Consider the following 23,688-nt stretch of genomic DNA (forward strand, 5'->3'; position numbering starts at 1 on the left):
AATTCTGAGGGACTCAAAAATTATTCCAAAAATATGAAAAAGTTGTTTCAAAACCTGAGAGGAAATGTATTATTATGTAGAAGGATGCCCTCACTAATGGCATTTCTGCTTCAATGTACTTGTGAAACACATTTAAAGCATTACTTGAAATAAAAGTAGCATAGGTATAGAATCTTCTTACCAGTTGCCTAATAATTAGTTTTTGTTACATTTATTCCAACACATTAAAATGTTGAACTCTCTCTTAAACCAGTGAGGCTGGCCATACATCAGTTTTATCAAAAAATTTACATTAAGGCTTCTAAATGGTTTTGGGTTTTTTCTGTTGCTACTTACCATGCAGGCACCCTGGATGCAGGTATCTCGAGTTCCCGGCTTGCAGCGAGTTCCATCCTTCACTCTGGGTGCCAGTTTAGTGTAGACCCCATCGTTAGACAGGCAGTACAGTGCACAAGGATTGGCTGCAACACACATAGTATTAAGTGAAGCAGACAGTACTAAGGTCCAAACATGGAACTAAATGATCACGCTCCGCCTGCCTTGTAAGTAAGGCGACCATTAGTTTCGCTAGTCTTTGCTAACACCAAAAAATTGTATTTTTTTCTTTATCCTTTGATCATACATGCATAGGGTTTCCAGATGGCTTTAAAAATTCCAATAAGTGAAAAATTAAAGCAGGTATTACCCTGTTGGTCACATTTGCACATTTGGTCAAAAATAGTCTGTTTCTTCGGTCACACCTCATGTTTTACATATATATGGGCATTACACAAAATAGTTTTAGACACAGGTGGTTTCAAATGAGATATTTAAATTGTAAACTAAAACTCAAGGTTTTCAATATTAGAGTAAAAATGTTTACACATAGGAAAGAAAGTAGAAAGATCAGAATAGTGGTTATTTACAGCAAAAATACCCCCTTTTGCGATGAATTTATGTTATACTGCAAATACATAAAATTGTAGTGAATTCAATGAAATTATGATCATTGGAAGTTCATTCACTTCGCAATAATGGTTAACATTTTATGTTCCACAACATATTTGTATGAAATGTTCATGATAGATGGATAACAAAAGTAAAAGAATATTGTTACTTATTACAAAACAAGTTTTGTAAGTAATAATATATGACTTAAAGTTTGTGTAATCTGAGTAATGTATATGTATATTGCAAACACTTTATCTAGTTGTGGTGAAATTTGCATTTGAAATACCCTTTCTTCATTTTATTTTCTTAATTAAGATCGTTATATTGAATCCAAGTAGGTGGAGTTTCAGCAGTACATTATATTATGGAATCTCCTCTTTCAATTGTTATCAAGATAAGAACACTTTTCATTCAGGAAATTGATGATATTACAACAAATCTTTATCAATATGAGACATGTCCATGCATTTGTGGTCTAGGGTTAAAATAACCTGATATATTTGGCTACCTTTTTGTACAATCAGACAGCCTATAAAGAGTTAATACAGTGTTTAAAAAAGAATAATTCATAGTTCTGTTATTGTATAACTGTTTTAATTGTATTTAAAATCAAATGGAAAACACTATATTAATCACTCCCACACTATTAAAAATTTCACTGAATAGATATATATTTCTTTCATACTAACTTACGATCAGAATCAGGTGCTTTGTAGGGTTTCCAAGTGTGCAATACACCTTCGAAAGGCTTTTTGTCAAACTCAGTGCATTGCAATTCTCGAAATGTTGGGCCATTGTTGTCAGTACATTCCTGTTACAACAAGCAGTTATAAGACCCAACCCAGCAGGCATACAATCATACATTGAAAATTATCAACAAACGTATTAATAGTTATACAACTAGTCTACCTTTTAATGTATTCAGATTACAATATTTCAAAACATTTGTAGGCTATTACTAAGAAAGAAAGAAATTTATTTCTTAAAGAAAGTAATATATACATCTGATATTTTTCTTGTTAGACAGTTAAACCAAAAATAATCCTCTTGAAAATATTCTTTTAAATGTAAACAAAATAAAAAAACAAAGATGTTAAAAACAAGAATAGAATATAACAAAGCCTTTACTCATGCTCAGACTGACCTTAAGATAAAACACATAACAATATTTAAAATATACCATGTTATGTTTTAATAAATATAAACAATAAAAGCATTTAATAAAATAAACTAATAATTGAAAAACACATATTATATGATACATTGTAGGAAATTATAAATGGAAAATTAATGTATGGAGTGACTGTGTGGTTTTATTTGTAACTAAATTAGCTATTTTTTAGCAAGTGATATTAATTCATTGGTTTACTTTGAGGAGACGATCTCGCCATAATGCTCCCAGTGCTATCTATATTACTTTGAAGTGCCAGTCAATTACAAGCTTATGTCGTGATTTTTTTTTAAAACTACATTTTAAATACAAATATTAAACATCTTTTTTTTTCAGAAAAATATGCTATATAAGGTAAAGAAAGAATATACTTACCATTTTTAAATTACAAAGTTGGTCTTGTTGACTTTTTAAATATAGTTTGTAATAAAAATTGCAACTAGAAATATTATTTAAAATTTTATTCTGAGTAAGATAAATGTTGCACCAAAGCTTTTGAACACAAACAAATATAACGTGGGTCAGCAGACTTGTATTTCTCATACTTCTTATTATCTTCTTAGTTAGTACTTTCAATTCCGTTGATGCATAGAGAGATCTTTCCTAAATTTTAATTTACAAAGAATGCAAATATTGAATAAATCGTTCATTTTCAACAAGACAACGCGAAAAGATATCACAGTGCGACGATAGTGCTTTCAGAGTTAAATAGTTTGATATTTTCTGACGAGATTTTCTAACAAGATACAAGCAGCATTCAGATTTAAATTCTTTTCTGTATTCCATAGAATAGAGGAAATATAGTAATTTTACTCTAGACTGGCAAACTGCAGATGGAGAAGAGAATCAAACAGATTGCCTCAGAGACAGTTGACTTAAGTAAACAAACAGTGTAAATTAGTGAGACTTGATGCTTTAAAAAACAATGAAATTGATAATTTTATTGACAATGGTGAATATAATATTAAGTAACTCTGAGAGAGGAGTTAGTTATATATAATATTAATATAACTAAGAAGAGGAGGTAAATATTAACCAGACTTTTCTTTCCAAAATTCCGAAGGGGAAGTGAGTGGTGACATGTTTATACAAGTTGGATAGGAATGCCAAGAAAAGGAGAGATAGGGTGTGGCACACCAGAGCAGATGGGCTACTAGTAAAGTCATAACTGAACAAGAGATACACATGTCTGTTGAGTGAAGTATTATTATCAAATTTTTGTTACAAGAGGGTGTAAAACCTGCTGCAATTTTTGTCGGCTATCAGCACAGTTTGCTAAAAAACAATTAGAAGGATTAAAGTCTAAAAGTAACAAACGATTTTGCAAAGACCAAGTATCAGTGGAAAACTGGTTCCGTGCATGCAGATTGTGGAAATCCAAGACTTGTCTTTCTGCAGAGAAAGTTTTTGCTATGGTTATTTGGGATTAAAAATGAAATGTCTTTATTAGAGGCATTACGTTATTTGGAATTACAGAGGTATATTGCTTATTAATTTTCTCCATGAATGGTATACAATTAATACTATGTACTATTACCAATCGCTTGATGCGAGACTGGCTTATCAGCAAAAAAAGTGAGTCTTGCCTATTGGAAGTGAAATTCTGCTTGATGACAACGCATGTCCACACTTATAGTAGATGAAGTGATTCAAGAAAGAATGGACAAAATTAACTGGAAAACAGTTAAACATAAGCCCAATCTGGCACCACGTGACCACTCAAAGATATTTGAGCCACTCAATGAAGATTTGGGGGATCTTCACTTTGATGATGACGAAGGGATAGTATCTTTCATGCACAATTGGTTACAGAAGCAACCAAAGTCATTCTTTGATGATGGCAACACAATCTTTCTAATTTGGTGAGTAAAATGTGTCAATAAAAAAGAAGATTATGTAGTAAAATATCACACCATCAAAATTGCATTTACTCCATTGATAGTAGTTCTAAGAAAAAAGTCAGTTGATATTTGACTCACCCTCGTAATATCGAAGAAAAGATTGAATATATTGCAGGAAACTTGTGCAGGAACTAGTCAACTTATTAGTTATTATTATTATATTTTAGTGGTTGTCAATTTGTTGCCTGCCAGCCACCAAACAGAAACACTAACCTGAGTGTTACACATGTTGTACTCAGAGCGTTTGCCAGAGCAGTACCGTCCTTTGTTGGACGGCTGGGGATTGTCACATAAACGTTCACGCACCTCCACACCACCTCCACAAGTGCGAGAACATGGGCTCCATTTCCCCCACTCTCCCCACTCCCCATTGACGGCCTGGGGCCGTGCTCCAATCATTACGCAAGTCTTATTAAAACACCACTGCAATCACATTATACATCACTGGCAACACATAATAATAGCATTTTATTTATATTTTTTCTCATTTTAAACTAGTTATTTTTGTTTAGGAAAAGATGAAAGTCCTCCAAGACTTTGTATTGTTTTCCAAGAGAAAACCAAAAGAGCAGGATAAAGAAATTAAGTTCCGTTTGACCTCACAACTGGATGATACTTTCCACATTGACTATTACAGTTAACATTAGAAGGATTAGGATTTAAAAACCGTTACCTAGCTTTATATCATAACTGTCACCAAAATCACTAATTTTACTGGGCACAGAAAGATTTTTCAAACTAAATGATTTCACAACAAATGGAAAATTGACAATCTTGCACAATCAGGTAAGTGAAGGAAATCCTTCAACATCGTGGCAATATTATCAATTAAAACAAAACACAAATTAGTTAAAATTTATATTATATATTTAGAAGTTATTGATTACAATAATAGAGGTTTTGTTGTTACATTTGAAATAGAAATGTACTAATTACGCCTGCTACAATATGTCATTGATTTGATGGGTTATTAGTGGATTAATGTGTAGGAGTAATACAATAATATATATGTATGTAAATGGGAATATTTTTACAAAGCCAACATGTGCATTACTGTCAGTATTTAGTAAAATTGACATCATATGGGATAACTTTATTTTTGTCTATTGCCTTTTCATTAATTGATTTAATAAAGTTCTGCTTTGAAACTTATTATTTTAATTAACAGTCAGTATTGTCCTTTAAATAAAACATGACAAACTTTTAAATTCATATCTGATTTGGTGAGAGACAGAGCACAAACTTGTAGCCTAAAATTTTGGGATAAAATATACTGAGGACTCTATGGAAAACAAAATGTTGGAAAGTAAGAGGAAGGTTGAGTAGAAGAGTGACCATCAGTGCACATTGACTACTCCCCAAATAATACTTCCCCTTACAATGATGTCAATACCCAAGAGTTATCTATATAATTTAACATGGTAAAATATTACAGGGTTGAGGTTCGGATGTTATTTACAGACAAAACGTGCCTTAGTGGTTTATTACCAAAGAGATAATTTTAAAAATATTTTCACATACGAAAACTGTTCTAACCTTATCAGTACCACATTTTGTACCCTCAGCAGGGGGAGTGCCAAATGACATTGTTTTGCCGCCATCTTTCTCTTTACACCACAACTTGTCACACATTTTGTCCTAAAACAGACGAGTAAAAACTTAAGATTTCAAAAGATTCAAACTAAAATATGACATGGCAACAAGACAATGAAATTATTTTTAATGTACATTGTTATGACATAGGAAGGAAATTGTAATGGCCAAGATAGGAAAAAATTGTAACTTAACTAACTAAAATGTAACACTGGGTAACTAAACACACAAGTAACTAAACACTAAGTAAGTAAGTAAGTGTTTAGCTGGGTGTGGGTATGTCACAAGTAACTAAACACTGATATTACAACACTCTCAGTTGCTTCAATATTCCTCAAAGGAAGCTTAAAATAAAGATTTCCTTTGAATTTGACTTAAAGGACAATGGGGAGTTGATTGTTGGATTCTCTCTAGGAGTGGCAGCAATGATGAGAGAGATGAAGATAAAAAAGAGTGATGGACTGAGATTCTTATATACGATATCGAACCATAGCTGAATCAGACACTTGTAGTTGTTGTGTACAACTCTTGGGCAACTTGTGGGCATGGGTACTTCTGCTTACTTTACAGGATCAGCAAAGCACCTTCAACCACATGTCTGTACTGTCCTGGGGAAATCGACAATGTCCATTACACTTTTTTACTTATAGAAAGTGATATGATTAGCAGTAAGAGTTCTTTGTGGACATTTAATAACCTAGCATACATAAGTTTGGATTTAGAAAATATAAATCCACAATTTATTCAATCAGAAACCTTGTGGACTTTGTTGTCGATGGTTTGAAAAGACGAGAACACGTGCTAAGTATATTTATAGACCTTTTTACAGCATTTGACAATGTGGAACATGAAAAATTGGTGCACCAGTTAGAAGAATGTGGTGTTCAGGGTCTACCACTCCAATGGACAACTTCTTATCTCAAGGACTGAGAGTAGTGCATGCAGGTTTTGAATGTCCATTCATGCAAAATTCAAATTTCTCATTGAGTCCCTCAAGGATATAGGGCCTTAACCGATCTTTGTATATGCCAACAAAGTGAGCAGTATTATATTAAATTTATTTACTATTTATAAATACCAAAGTCCAAGTTTTACATGCTTATTGTTATGGTTTCAATACAATTGTATATATTGTTATTGTGCAATAACTCCAGTTTTTAAGAAGATAGATAAAGCTCAACTATAAAATTATTCTCCTTTTTATGTTTATGTATTTTTTCATAAATATTTGTAATGAATGTTGTGAATGAACCTGAATTTTTTGAAGGATTTTAATCAATATGGGTTTAGGCAACGTTTTATTACTGAGACAGCCCCGTCCTGTTCAATTAGAAGAATAGCTGATGCTTTGGATAGATCGCAGGCCACAGTAGAGTATACTGTGATCTGTCTAAGGCTTTTGATTTAGTTGTGCACCATATTCTTTTACAAAAATTAGCATTCTACAGCATAAAAGGAAACAACTTGAGCTTGTTTAGGTCTTATCTTAGAAACAGAAAAAAAACTATTCTTTTAACAACATAAAATATGAACATATATGGAACATAACTGGAAGCAGATTCAATTAGGTATGCCACAATGCTCAATTTTGGACCCTAATATGTTTTAAGTTTATATTATTGTCATTCAATAAAAAGTGATGGTAATTTAATTTAATGTGCAGATGACAAGGCAGTAATTCTTAAAGTTAAGACCAAACATGCATCTTTTAGAAAATAAAATTATAGAAACAATATCAAAACTAAATTAATGGTTCCATTCCAGATTTGCAAATGAATAACACAAAACTAAAATTAATTCATTTTAGAACATTTCAAAATTAAAATGATTTGAGCTTAGCTATTTTGAACCACAACACAACTACATAAATAGCTGATAGACAGACCAGCTTACTCCTTGAAGGAATTCCTCGAACTTCAACTATATCAATAACTATATCAATCTCTTTGTTGTAGGTATCTACAGGCCACCCAATGGAAAACTTGAGGAAGCCCTTGATGTAATTTCCAACGTTTTAGAAGAAACAAGGGCAGAAAACTATTCCTTGATCGTGATGGGTGATATAAATGTAGACAACTTATAGCCACACACCCGGGACAACTTTATTTTAAATGAGAGATTAAACAGACACAATCTATCTAGACTTTTACTTCCTGCCACAAGAATAACTCCTCAATCTTCGTCCTCTATAGACTGTGTATGCACAAACCTCAAACATGACAAATTGAAAACAGCAGTTATTGAAATAGGTATATCTGACCATACAGCCCAGGTAACCACGACACAGTTTAATAGATGCACCACATCGTCCAACAGTATTATACAGAGATATTTCAAAGAAGAAAACATCAGTGCATTAAGAGCTCTGCTGGAAAATGAAGACTGGAATGGAGTGTACAATGCCTCAAATACTGATGATGCGTACAACAGCTTCTCAGCAACGCTTACAATGGCTTTGGATGCTACTTGTCTGCTGGTAAGAACTAAGCTCAAGAAAACCTCAAAACACAAGACATTTTCAGATAAAGAAGCCATTAATCTCAAGACAGAATACCTTAATTGTCTCAGTAAACATAAGCTCATAGGTAATGACCAAGATAAGACAGCAGCAGCTAAAGCTAAGAAAAATGATGACCTCCGACTGAAAATGCTAAGGCAACTAGCATCTGCAGATTATGTAAATAAATCAGAAAACAAATCTAAAGCTATATGGCAGATAATAAATTCCCAAAGAAGTGATGATAATCAGAAGAAACCGGAACTGAAACTAGAAATTAATGGTAAATAAACAAGCAGCCCAAACATAATTGCAGAACATTTCAATAAATTCTTTATCAACATAGCAGACAATACACTTGACATTAATAGACAGCATGGCAATAATAAAAATACATTTCAAGCACCTCCTGTAAACTGCCACCTCATACACCTGCTGGACACAAATACAGAAGAAATTCAAAGCATAATCAAGAGCTTCAAACCCAAAACATCAGCAGGAGTAGATGGCATATCATCCAAGCAATTAAATCAATGCATTAATATACTTACACCATCTCTGGCTTTTATTACCAATATGTCCTTAACATCAGGGGTATTTCCATCAGCCTTAAAATTAGCCAAGGTGTACCCTAAGTTAAAAAATGGAAGTCCAACGCAAGCAAGTAACTTCAGGCCTATCTCGCTACTTTCAACTTTTTCAAAAGTGATTGAACGGGTTGTGCTAAAAAGACTGATGGAGTACTGTGAACAACATAAGCTACTAACAGCAAGTCAACATGGTTTCTTAAAAGGGCGATCTACTATTACTGCAATCATTGAGCTAGCAGAGTTTATAATTGACCATCTGGAGACAGGAAAGCTAGTTACAGGCATTATGCTCGATTCCAGTAAGGCGTTTGACTGCCTTGGCCACTCTCTCATTTTAAACAAACTTGAAAATCTGGGCATTAGAGGTACTGCCCTTAACTGGCTCAAGAGCTACCTGGAACAACGCAGCCAACTGGTCGAAGTTAGACACACGGAAAGAGGACAGATCCATACTGTAAGATCAAAACCACTCCCTATAAATAGAGGTGTACCACAAGGATCTGTCCTTGGCCCTGTATTGTTTATCCTTTTTACAAACGACATGCCTCAATATTTGGACAGTCTCTGTCATACGCTCATGTATGCAGGTGATACAACCCTTCCTCTTAAGAAAACTCTACTGAACAGCTGGCGGTACGCTCATACACCTCATTGAACATGGCATACCAGTACTGCCAGTACAACGACTTGGTAGTTAATATGTCTAAGACTAACCAGCTAGCATTTGGTAGAAAGCGAAACCAGGTACCAGCCCTACCAGATGTTGATATAAAGCCACACACCAAATTTCTGGGAGTGATAATCGATGAAAAAATGTCATGGACACAACATATTGACAAGCTATGTAAGAAATTAAATACCAGTCTTTATATCTTGAAGCAAATAAAAACAATCAGTAACACCCCAACAGCAAAGACTACTTACTTTGCAATATTTGAAACTCATATTCGATACGGGATAGCCGCCTGGGGAGGAACAACTCAAGAGAACCTACAACGACTACTGCGACTTCAGAAAAAAGCTATAAGGATTCTTAACTGCCTGGGCCCCAGAGACACCTGTAAAGAAGTCTTTAAGAACCTAAAAATCATGGCAGTGATTGCCCTCTATATTCGGGAGGTTATACTGTATGTTGATGGGAAGAACCTACCTCGAGCTGCTGACCACCACGACTACTACACCCGACATCCTGCAAACTACCCACTACCAGCCCACCATCTTAAACTGTATGAAAGAAAACCGTCATATGCTGGCAAGAAGCTGTACAACACATTACCACAAGAACTAAAAGCTCTTAAAGGAATGAAGCTGAAGGCATCGCTGAATGACTGGCTGACATCAAGACCCTTCTACACCCTAGATGAATATGTGCACTGGAAAGACATTCAAAAGTGACATTATTTTTGTATACAATTTGAATTGTATCCACTGTAAACTGACGCTATACATTTCTCTAAGAAATGTTGTAATAAAGAGTTTCTGATTTCTAACTTTAAAAATTTTACAATGTTTTTATTTAACATTTTTGACATAATTTCACATTTTTATTCTAAATAACATTTTTAACAATTTGACTATAAAATACTCCTGTATAATACTAGTTTTACATCATTTTATATAATAGCTATCTTTTAGACTCAGACAAACTATTGTATCTAGCTTTAGGTTATATTATCATATGAAGCCATTGCAATTTCTTGATAAAACTGTAAATAAAGAATATTTTGAATTGAATACAATCATAATAGAGCAAACAAACTATTTCTTTCTTAGATATAAAATTGAATGAACATTTATGCTAAAATTCCCATGTAGAAATTTTTTTTTTTAGACTTTTAAAAGTTTTGCTTCTATGTATTAATGTTTTGAAAAATATAGTGAGTTTTGAAGTTTTCAAAATGATATGATGAAGTATGGTATTACCGTACTCTATGAGGATGTTCACATAAATCTCAGTGTGTATTTAAATTACAAAAAAAAAAAAAAAAAAAAAAAAAAAAAAAATAAATAAAAACCAGTACCGTAAACATGGGCTACTTTGGCCCACTTTTGAATAATTTCATACGATTTACCTTATAAGAAAATAATATTTTACTTAATTTAAGTCCTGGTAACCTTTTAATACAACTATAACATGTTATATTTTAGATGCTGCACACTTTTTGACCTAAAAATTTGTTTTGTATTTTTAATATTTGGGCCAATGTTACCCTAAGGGTAGGGTAACTTTGGCCCAAGGTAGTTTTTCAATAGAAAAATAGTGGTATAAAGGCATGGGACAAAGAAGGACCTGGGTATTTAAAAACACATGTTATTTAATGATAATAGTAATATTTAACACCAATTTAAAAATACATAAATGAGTAAACAATGTAAAAAACCGTTTAAAAAAGTTAAATTTCTTCAAAAAAAGGAATGTCTTATGTTTAAATGAAATCAACCTTATAAAGGCCTCTTTTTACAAGCTTTGGTGGCTGAATAACTTTTAAAATGTCACACCATTTGTAAAATAACGTAGGTATCCTTTTCTTGGGGCCACTTCAAAAATTTCTTAGTCTGCGCCATACACTCCACTGTCGCTTCCTCCTCTGCCACAGAGAGCACCAACCCTGGGAATCGGAGTCCATTCCAATGAACAACAACAAATTTGTCCTTTACTACAAGTTCCTTCATGTCTTCATTGCTTCCTTTTAGGTCTTTAACATTTGTAGTTGGGACCTCGATTTCGTTTGATTTTAGACGAAAACTTGACTGAGGGTGTCTCTTTAAAAATGACAACCCTGTCACGGCCCGGAACATTGTTACAAAAACATTGTACAGTCTTTCATTTTCTAGTTAGGTAGGACTTTACGACGTACCTCAAATCAAGTTCATCCAGTGGAAAACCATATTAACACATTTTGGCGATATGACTAGCAAAAGCTAATTCTTCTTCTTGAGAAAATACTTTAGGATGGCCTGGGGAACTTGAAAATGAGTTCTTCAATTTGTTTTTAATAGTGCTTCTGGGTATCCTGAAATTTTCTGCAGCTTGCCTCTGTCATTTCACCAGATCTGATGGTTTCTAGACAAGTTTGAAGATGTTCGTTGCTGTAGTCAGCATATTTTCGGCTCCTGGGGAGACGTTTGTAGTTGTAGAGCATCTTGAAAAAGCTGAAACCAAACACATGCAATAGAAATATATTCACTACCTAACCATTTTGCAAGCTATTTATAGAACTTTACCGCTAAAAAAAACAGGTTTATAACAGTACGACCTACTTTGGCCCAAAAAAAAGCTGGGCCAAAGTAGGTTGTACTTTGTAGGTTACCAGACCTGATTTAAAAATACATGAAAATGGGAAGTCACTTTGTGTTTCACGAAGGTCTAACTACAGCACAACATTAGTAACTTAAAAGTGTTCTAAAAAACATACTTACATTAGTAGTTCCTGAAGAAATGCGTCTTCTGCAGGAAGAAGTTTTGAAGGTTAAAATTTCACTTGCTTACACGTGACACACAACTTGTGGTGTTGCTGCCCAGCAACAAACTGGGGAATCAGTTAAACTATCAGGCAGTTTGATTGATACTACCACCTAACGGTACCAACCGAAACTAATTCAGATACTGCCACAAATCGCTCAAAAAAACGTGTTTCGTTTTATTTTGCTTTTGGGCCAAAGAAGAACCCTAGGGCCAAAGTAGCCCTTGTTTACAGTACACATATTAACTATTAAACTAACTAGTAAATGCAGAACTAGCTCCAGGACACCATGCAGAACTTTTTATAATGGATTAAAAATATTTGCAGTCACTTAATATTTTTGATGTTTTACTTTATATATATCTCAAAACAAACATTTAGCACTAGAAACCGTCATTCCCCTATTTATAATACAAAACACAGAGACCTGCTTCCAATCCCAATTCATAGGACAAAATTATTTGAAGAAACACCATATTATGTAGACATTAAGCTATTTCATTCTTTACCAAAATGTTTAAAAAATGTATCATACAAAGAATTTTTAAACAAAATTAAAAATCTTCTCTTGAATAAGGCCTATTACTCAGTAAATAATATTTTTTAGATTCAGCCAATTTTCAAAACATGTAAACACTTAAAATTGTTTGTTTTGTATTTGAATTGTAGTTTCAAATTATTTTGGTTAGTAGTTATTTAGTTGGTAAATTTATAGTACGACGAAGCACCTGTTTTTTATTTCAATTTGTAATAGCGTAAAATGTTATGTGCTAATAAATGACTTATGGCTTATTAAATAGCCAAAATCTCTGTCTCGAGAACATCATAGTGGCAATGATCCGAGCGAGTGTAGGACACATTGTCCTGAGTGGCCCATCACACTAATGCAGTACTAATGACTAAAAAGGTCAATCTTGATCATCTTTAAAATTTGTTTGAGCAAGCAGCTCTAACGCTCAGGGGGGCTCTTCTCAGAACCTGGAATCAGTAGGCCTATCCCGATGTAGTGTGTTATATGGTGAAGAATGTTTTAGTACCTACGTAGTTTGTCTGTCTGGATTTCAACACAACTTAGATGTATGTAAATACATGTGATGTCTCACTAAAAAAACCTTTATAGCCCACTAAAACTTATAATACCTCTTTTTTAGATTATTTTTCTCAGCTAGATACATGTATTGGCTGATAAAAATGAGTTTCTGTTCTTTTATGAACAATATCAGCAGTTTAGGCATTATCAAGAAAAGCTTTAATTTAATTTTTTTGTTTTTGACATTCTTTTTTGAAGATATTTTTACCTATATATATATATATATATATATATATATATATATATATATATATATATATATATATATATATTTCTAGTGATTCTCTATAAACAAATATAGTTGTTTATATAGTTTTAACAATAGAGACATGACATGTCAAATTAAGTATCTGTAACAGCCAAAGAGTTGAGACACATCAATCTCAAACTGGATGGATTAATTAAAGGAAAAACACAATTACCCCTCCTTGGTCAAAATGGACATATTTGGAGCCAAAGAGGAAAGAACATTGTTCGTCGGCGTCGTAGAAAGCTCCAGGAGGCATTTCATCCAGTGGATATGTATGTTCCTTAGGTTCATCCAGCATGCACTCGCCCATCTGTGAACTGACACAGAAAGTAGTTTTAGAGTAGTACTGTATGGAATCATACTGTGATTATTTAATAATCTCTTAGGTTGGAATATATATATATTTTGCTTCACTACTCTCGGATTTTATACTTGTCTGGAGAAAAAAAGGAAAGATAACAAAGGAGGAATAATAACTGAATGTATTTTCAACACAGATATCAGTTTTTTTACTTCTAATACTATAAACTAAAAATAAAACTATAATACTAAAAACTATATTTTACTATGTAACTTCAAAAAACATTTTCCTAAGATAACCTGATCTTTTTTCTTTAAGATAACATTTCCAAGCATTGTTTCCTTCACCAGTGAAAAATATCAGCAAACTTACTTTTACTAGTTTAATATATGCATTTTCATCATGTGAGGGTTATAAAGAAAATAATTGCCATTTATTTGTAGCATGAGAGTAGTGAGGATAGCACCACTATGTTGACATCGGTGTGTACATTGGTTCAGTATGTTTTAATTGTGGATGCAGAGCATCATACGTTGTCCAGTTATAACTTTAAAACATGAGTGCTGTAATCCTGTCACGTGTGAAATGCAAGGTGTTATAAGATTTTTGAAAAAAAAAACCAAAATTTATTGTGAACTGTGTAAGGTTATTGCCCAATGATTATGAGTGAAGGTGTAGTCTGCCAATAGGTGCAATTTAAAAAAATTGGGAGAACAAATATTCATGATGAAGAAAGAGATAAGCCTTCTCTTGTCGGAGTATGACCTATTGAACAAAGTGAATGGAAAAGTTTGTGAGAACCATCGCTTCACAACTTAGGAACTTTTAGAAAAGTTTTCCAAAATTTATCTGAGTTATTTACAAGAGACAGTGACAGATAATTAAGCTACCACAAGTTTTGTGCTTGTTGGGTACCAAAACTGCTTACTGACAACCACAAAACAAAAAGATGTTCTGCTATACTCTTTTTCTTTGGTAAAGGAGAAAAATTTTTGGACAGGATTGTTACTAGCATGAGACTTGCTTAAATGTTGCTTAAATATAAATCCTGAGTCAAAGCATCAGACAAAGGGGATACCCACCCGCTCTCCAAGCAAACCAAAGGAAGCTGTTAGTCCAAGCAAACTTTGTCAGCGAGGAAAGTCATAGCTACATTTTTTTGGGGTGCTAAGTGCACTTACTCGTTGATTTCATAGAATTTGCTATGACCACCACTTCTAAAACCTACTCTGTGCTTTGAAAAGACTAAGAAGAACGATCCAAAACAATCATCGTGGTCTTCTGACACATGGTATTTTGTTTGTGCATGACAATGCTCACCCTCACTCAACTCATAGAACAAGTGGACTTTTGGCCCGGTTCAAATGGGACCTTTGTTTGAGCATCTCCGATATAGTCCAGATAGCTCCTAGCGACTTTTATCTGTTCCCGAACATGAATGGTGGCTTGCATCTCAGCGGTTTGCCGATGACGAAGATCTTCAAAACGCAGGTTAGCTTCAATCACAGGTGGAGATTTTTAAGCAGAGGATATCTCAAAGACTGTTTAAAGATATTATAAGTGTTTGAATCTGTTTGGAAACCACATAAAATAGTAGAGAATAGCTTTAGTTTTCTGATGTATATAATAAAATAAACTTTCACTGTTTCACTTTTTATTTCAAAACAGAGATTACTTTCCAGATAACCCTCGTATAACAGTAAAAAAATGCTTATTGAGTACTTTAAGAATTGTATGATGAACATAAATCATACACAACATGTACAGTACCTATTCTATAATCTATTCATTAAATGACCAACTCTTAAACGATATTCATCTTGTTCTATCTGATCAAAAAGAGTACTGTAAAAGTTTAGAATTTTAGTTTTAGAACAGCCTTCTAGAGTAAAAATAGCTGATTGCAATACATTGTTTCTTTTAATTGTTTTGTTTTGTTTCACTTTGTAAATACTAACATCAATTTGAAAACTTAACCTTTTACTTTGTATGCACTAATGTACATGTCTGTTTTATTTATAAGCAGGGACGGTGTCTAAAAGTTATAATAGTCCATCCACTACCAGCAAGGTACTTAACACACTCAAACAGCCCGGTGATGAACCCTCGAGAACAAGGTGACCAAGCACTGGTTTCAGCTTGCACAGCGGGGTTCATGATTGTGGAGTCACCAGCCGCCGTCACAGGTTCACAACCACTCTCCTCTGGCGCGTCATGGGTGCAGCTCAACCTGTTCAGAAACATCACATGTCAAAACAATTACCGCACAAATTTCCTTGAACAGAGTAATCTTTTTTTACAATTAAGTTAAAATATATAATCAGGGAGCAGTTGATTATGTAACAAAAATTATACAATTTTTTTATGTATGATAATTATTCATAACATAAATAACACACGAACAAAATTCCTCAACCACTGAAGCTAGGGAAGAACAGAGCACAAAAATTGAATGATAATTATAAATTAGTAAGAAGATATCAGTGACATTAAATACATAAAAGAAGTCATATTGTATGTAACGATCGAACAGCTTCAACGAGGCCTTGATATACACACACACAACACTCGTCGTGCATCAAACTTTCACCTCCCTCTACATCACACTGCATCATATGAGAGGAAACCATCCTATATGGGGAGGAAACTCTTTAACCTCCTACCAGAAGATCTAAAGATGCTGAACGTGAAGAAGTTGAAGACAGCCCTGACCAACTGGCTCATCGACCGACCATTTTACTCCATTGATGAGTTCCTGGACTGGAGGAAGAATGAAGAACACATCCACTGAAGGAAAAAACCTATATAAAATTGACGCCATTGCATTTCTCGATGTTATGTTAATAAAGAATTTGTCTATTGTCTATTGTCTATTCTTTACTATATGTCCCCAACAGAGTATGATTGGTCAACACAAAATAAATCTTGCTAAAAGTGATTTAGACTGTCATAATGTATTGGGAATTTGGTACTATCTACCAATAATTTATCAATAAAATTAAAGTTGATATTTATTTATTTTATTTTATTTACATGCTATAAAACAGGATTTACCCTAATAATATTACAGCAGTTCACAAAAATTCCATGCTATACATCAGTGGCTTAAGTTATGAAGTCCATAGCACACTGTCTTCACTTCTGGCACACAAATAATAATAAATACAAACTTTGAAAACTTGTCAACAAGAATAAATGTTTATACAAAATATATAAATAAACAATATAAATAATATAATAGTAATGAGTGTAATATAATACATGTAATATAATAAATATAATATAATAGTAATAAATAAATAAACACTAACCCACATAGAAAATAAAACAACCGAGGGAGTAACCTATGGAAAATGTTGACTTACGGATCTCATGACAACAATGACTTTTTTTAACATTCAAGCTGTGATGGTGAATGTGAAAGATGTGTACAATGTGATAAAGGATCTGATATTTTTAAAATTGACCCCCTGTCTCAATATAAACCCCAACATACGACTAGTGATTTGACACAATTTTCCATGTGATTGGCAAAATGGTAAATCACTACTAACTACAACATCTACATTTTTTTATTGAATTAAACTCTTGTAACTACTTTGTCATTTAAGTTTTAATTTTGTATTATACAGTTTTTTGACCTGGTAAATGACACTTCGAGACATTAAATCTCATTTTATTAAGAACGCTCCAGTTATTAAACATTATCAAGGTCAGATTGTAATTTTTTGCCAAAACAAATATATGATAAAAAAGTTTTAAATCATCTGCAAATAACAGAGCATTTACAGATTTTACACAGTCACATAGATCATTGATAATTATGATAAATAGACATGGACCTAAATTTGATATCATAGACTGCAATTTAATGTTTAATAAATGTTTTGAATAAATAAGTGTTAAATGTTATTAAACAATAAGATTCAAGCCAATTTTCTATGGAGTATCTCCCTATTGAATGTGAGAAACATGCCTCTATGACTATGAAAATTTTAGCATTAACAAAGCAAAATTAAAGATTTGATTCGGAAAAATTACTAGTTAGATACAACTAAAACAGTAAATACAATATATTGTATATATTTTGTATTATCTTATTTAATTTTATAAATAAAAATGAATCACAAAATGTGTTGGTAAGCGCAAATCTTGATAACGACTGGACCAATTCGGTTAATTCTTTTTGTAAAATGTCCATTGAAATCCGAGGAAGGTTTTTATGAAGAAAAAGTTAAGAAAAGTTACCTGGAATATTTGGAATTCAGAAAAAATTGTAGTTTTTACATATTTAATAATTAAAATTAAACTGGCACTAAGCAGCTGTTGACAGCTATAGTTCGATAAACTTTCTGGAACATCCGTTTACATTGAAATTTTATCAATAATAAGTAAGCGGTGCTTGATTGGTAGTGTAATGCAGATAGTAAATAAAACATTAATATATAAATTTTACTCCAGATTGCGCCAGTGACGAATTAAAATCATCCAATGCATTAAATACTGTTATAGAACTAACCTTAATGAATAAAGTTATGAATGTTTTCACATAAGTTACTTTAAACTGGTGGGCTTCCTTGACATTATGATATTACATTTTAACAATGGCTTATGGAAAAACAGAGAAATGAATACTAACATGCCTCAACAATTCATTCTTTCCCTGGCTACAGTCCCAAAAACAAGTGTAACGCAAAACTTTAATAATGATTATTTTGGAATGTTGCAAAACCTTAATAAGGATTTCCCTCTTATACCGAAAGTACATAGTAAGTAGGTAGGACTTCCCCCTAGATCTTAATGGGCTTTTCAGTCCTCCTTATGTGTGTATTTTCTTCATCAGGACAAGGCAAACTCAACTATGTCAACACGATTATGACCAAAATAGATTTCCGAGAACTAGATAATCGAATGTATATAGTATTTTGATCAAGGCAAAATGGCAAGCTAAACTGTGACATAGTAGTTAAGTGAATTTAAATGGTCTTAAGTAGGCACTTTTTAACCGAAGTAGGCATCTCGGTCCTACATAAGAATATATATATATATATATATATATATATATATATATATATATATATATATATATATATATTTTCTTCATCAGAACAACAAGACAAACTCTACTATGGTACTGGAAATAACAATTGGTCTTAGAAAAACAATTATTTACATATACAGAAATTAATTTATAATACACATAAAAAAATGGAATTCTGATTAATCAAAACATACTTTTGTTAGCTTTATTTATATATTTGCTTTAAATATTGAATAATCAAATACTGCTTGATTTTGAAAAAAAAAGAAAAATAACTCTGAGATTTAACTGTTTTGAATCTATTTAGTTAACATACTTCACTTCAATGTGAACTGATTTTGATTTACACTACAAATCTATAAGCTCCACTTAATACAGATGTATCTATAACAATTAGTGACAAAGAATTATTGGTCTTTGCACGTTTATAACCAGAATAATTGGAATCTCTTAATCAGAAAAAGAGTACCAAAAGCTTACTCACGTGTGGCCGATCTCATGCGTAGCAGTGATCCCCAGTATCAGGCCAGAGTCCTCATTGATGCAGCAGTTGAGGTCATTGGAGCAAGCCGTGCCCATGTGCGCCAACCCCAGCAGGTTACATCCGTCCTCGTCCGCTGAACAGATGTCATACCTGTGCTGGCAGAGTGCCAACTGATCAAATTGTAGTTGAGGATTGGAAGCAGTTCTCTGCATGTTGAGATGTAATATAACGATTTTAAAATTACCTTTTTTCTCATTACCACTGCAGAGATTGGGTTTGATTGGATAACTTTTGAAACAAATAGAATGATATCAACCTTTCAACTATTTTTTATTTAATTCATTCGTTTATAGAATTTATGAAATAATATAAAAAACCAAATTAAACATTTATAGTTACAAGAAGTCCGTAATGACCTCTTTACAACTGTAGAAAAATCTAGTTACCATATTCAGTCCACAAATATAAATCTCAAGGTGTAGTCAGTATTTCAATTATCTGCTTACTAAGTGGAAAGCAACCCCAGGAGGCTTTACTTCTGGCTGGTTTATACCTTCCAGTTGAACCTACACTGAGCACAACAAAAATTGATGTGTCACTTAAATCTGGGCAACCTTATGGATGTCCAGGAGCAGCACATCACTAACTGTCAATGCCGAGATTCTAGGGTGCAAGGGTAAATTGACAGGTCTAGTCTACTATAGCAGATAACTGTTGGAATTACTGGAGCTATCTAAGTGTCAAAGGTTCTTGCTAGCCTAGACATAAGGGCGTGCCACTCCCTGTTTGCTTCAACTGGAGAGGCTAGTTCAGAGTTAGTTTCTCATTATTCCAAGGAGACATGACAGAGATTAAAACCCTAAATTCTTCCTCATGGATCTTGACAGGAGGCAGCCCCTAACTCCAACCTTACCCTTCCAGAACAACCTATGACTCCAGAAGCAGCGCAAAGGTCTTTTTTAGGACTACGTGCAATTTCTAAGCTTCTTGTCCTAAGAGAAAAAAAAGTGGAAACAACAATATATAATGAAAATGTCAATTATCACACTGTATTATAAGGTAGGTGCATGCCAGACCATAATTATGTCGTAACAGGTTTTACTACGTTTTGAGGCTATAGGTATTTTCTCTACAGCATCCAGGTAGATATGGTCATTCCATTGTTCGAAAAAGTGCCTTGACCTAACTACTGCCAAAAAGTACCCTGTGATCATGCCAGGGGTATTCCTGCTCCATGGACAACTGCTCAGGAGGTCACCCATGAGTGTATCCTTGATGGCGTTCTGGCCAGTTCGGGACATCACATGGAGGCACATGCACCATCTTTGAACTTAATCAAGTTTCATGCACATTTTCAAATCTATATCTCAACTCATTCTTAGGATATCTCCCGAGAGATAGACCGCTAATGCTCAGCCAATCCTGTGGACTGATATGCACGATCATCATACTCAATGTTGCCTATATAGAAATAAAAATTTTAAGACTGTAGCACATTTTTGTTTTTAAACTTTGGCTTTATCTCAAGCGGTTCAGTTCTGTAGGCAAAAATAACAATTTCAAATTATTTAAAGTATTTTATTCATGCAATAAATTTTAATAGAACACTTAAACACTAGACTGAAGTAGTAAATTTTCCACCACTTGTTCATTTAGACTTATTGTTTAATTTTTGAATTGCTCAACTAAGTAACACAAGTGAGTTTTCATTGCTATTTTATCATAGTCAAAATTATTTCTCAAATTATTCTGTTTCCAAAAAAATTGCTTTGTAGTAGATTTCTTTTATATGAATGAATTAATTCATGAACATTTGAATGGATGAATATATATAAAACAGTAGTATAGTTAAAAATAGAGCTGAACGCTTGCTACATCATAAATTTGTAAAAAAATAATGGAAAACAATTCCAGTGCAGTACTAAATGTTTTTATAGTCAGGTAGTGGCTTCAAAAAGTAAAATACAGCGTCAGAGATGTATTTGCTATAAATTACTCCCTCAAATTATAAATAAATCAAGCCTAGAGACAAGTACCCTGAGGATCAAATTACCTGGTTAAGAGAACTCCAAGGTCATGATGGTTCGGGTGGAAGTAATCCTTGGGATTCATCTTCGCCTGCCATATACAGAAACTGTCCAATGTGGACTCTCCAGAGTTGCTGGTCTCCAGATCTATCTATCATCAGAGAGTTAGTGAGGAACCTGTCCCATACTGAAACCTACAGGCTACTTGTGTACAGGCTACACCTGCTTCAATCTGTGCATCAAGCAACAAAATATACAATAGAAGTCTAATTGACCAAGCTAAACGGGACCTAAACAGCCATGGCAAAACTCAGGTAAAACGGAGATTGCAGTAAAACATGATAATTAAAATAAAAACTTAATATTGATTCATAAAAATGATTAATTTCTTCAGTAAATTACTCTATTATTGTTCCTTGCATAGAATGCAAATCACACTTAGCAAAAATGACCCTGATCAATTTTTTCAATAAGCTCTTGTCACTTTGTTACGCTGCAATGTTGCGCCAATACTGAAGAAACATTCCATCACAGGCTGTGCTCTTCTCCTATGTTTAATGTAACTTTTATCAGTTACATTACAGCTATCTACTTTCAATATCTTTAATTCATTAGAATGAAAAATGTTATAAATGGTTTCGTCTGTACCTTCTTTGTTTTGTTGATGGTTAAGCACATCGGCCATGCCATATCCTCATCCGTCATCAGGTAATGCTGATTGTCAGTATGCCACTCTTCCATGTTATCATTGAGTAGTAAGTAAACATGACTTACAACCCTGTTGCAACCAAGTTTTGACTCTTTATCATTATTACTCAAACTAACAAGTCAGAATTGCAAAATGACACCATATTACTCTGTGCTTTGGCACATAATAATCAAACCCGATGTCTTCAGCATAATTTAGTAACAAAAAATAACTAAATACAGCCTCAGTTAACTTGACATCTCAGATAATTGGAACTCAGATATAAAAGCATCAATCAATTATTTTCACTTGCAATGATGACTAACTGGAAACTCATTTCTGAGGAGAACATTTTCCTACTGTTGGTATTTTCTCTGTACATAGGGCATAAATATGTGATTAAAATTGTTACCTAATTTACTGAATTACATATCAATTTCCATAAATGGCTGTTAAGAAATTATGAATTACAAATATTAAATAAAAAAACAGTAGTTTTGGTTATTGGAATATTTTTCTGATATAAAGAAAAATAATTCCATATTAATGAGAATCAGTCTTCAAAGTGTTAGTGGAAAAATCAATGAGGAACGTTAAACGTAATACAAATAGTTAGGAAAAACTTACTTCCTCTTCCTGTTTTTCCAAATATATAATCCGAACGATGACAATGTCAATCAAATTACCAACACTCTTATCGTGGTAGTAATCTGCTACCTGCAAAAGTACACAATTCTAAAATTTTATTCTGTTACAAAAAATTTATTATATTTATCAACTTTTAAAATTAAAAAAGTCATAATGGTCAAATAATTAGCAAATACATAATCATTTACAGAAACAAATAAAACACAGCAGTAGTTTTTGAATGACCAACAGGTTAACAAGGTTCTTCCTCTACCATTCCCAGCTGATCCAAACAAGCACTATTACACAGCATCGTAAAAAAATTACTGATATAACTTCCCAGACTAATCCTTATATTGATAGATAACTATTAATCATCAGAGTAACCAGCACAAAGTAAAATAGATTTAGAGCATGTTTGCACTGTATCTCTTAGTAGTCTAAAGTGCTTTAGAGTACATGACTAAAGACAAAGAAGAAAAATTGATGATCCAAAATATGGTAATCAATAAAATTTTATGAAATCTAAAAAACCAAAGGCATACAGTGAAATCAAAACACCAGAGATTAGTTACTAGTCATCCTTTCTTTGCAAATAACATATACAGGTATAAGGTACTCAATACAAGTGAATTATCAGAGAAATACAATATAAACTGACCTAACTAAAACTAAAATACATTTTGTACACACAATTTGTACTGAAAACAATAATATTATAATCAAAATAAATAAAAAAAAACAGTAGCAGTCGTGGGACTGCCGATAGAAGTGAAAACGGAACTATTAAGTTGAGAGTAATTAAAACTATATGCAAAAATGATAGGAAATTTTTTATGTTTATTTATTAGTTACATATGATGGGTTTAAACAAATCATGAACAAAATATAAATACAAAGTGGTTGAAAAAATAATTAATATACAATTATCTTAACAATATCTTAATAAAAAAGTACTGTAAGTATTAAAGAATATTATTTTAATGAAAAAAAGTTCAATGCAATCATTATACTTGTTGTAATTGCTCAATATT

General features: G+C 32.9%; 1 protein-coding gene across 1 annotated transcript in view; it reads right to left on the reverse strand.

Annotated features, from left to right (window-relative positions):
* The window catches only part of LOC124366741 (A disintegrin and metalloproteinase with thrombospondin motifs 12-like), a gene marked incomplete at its 5' end in the record, with an annotated part of 48,114 nt that overhangs the window by 15,680 nt on the left and 8,746 nt on the right, over nucleotides 1–23,688 (reverse strand). Inside the window, 9 exon segments of the mRNA XM_046823342.1 lie at nucleotides 337–461; nucleotides 1,624–1,741; nucleotides 4,216–4,425; nucleotides 5,539–5,640; nucleotides 13,659–13,803; nucleotides 15,871–16,017; nucleotides 19,313–19,462; nucleotides 21,366–21,490; nucleotides 22,655–22,744. Coding sequence (XP_046679298.1) covers nucleotides 337–461; nucleotides 1,624–1,741; nucleotides 4,216–4,425; nucleotides 5,539–5,640; nucleotides 13,659–13,803; nucleotides 15,871–16,017; nucleotides 19,313–19,462; nucleotides 21,366–21,490; nucleotides 22,655–22,744 — 1,212 coding nt within the window.

Source organism: Homalodisca vitripennis, chromosome 7 (genome assembly GCF_021130785.1).
Source record: "Homalodisca vitripennis isolate AUS2020 chromosome 7, UT_GWSS_2.1, whole genome shotgun sequence".
Classification (NCBI taxonomy): Eukaryota; Metazoa; Arthropoda; class Insecta; order Hemiptera; family Cicadellidae; genus Homalodisca; species Homalodisca vitripennis.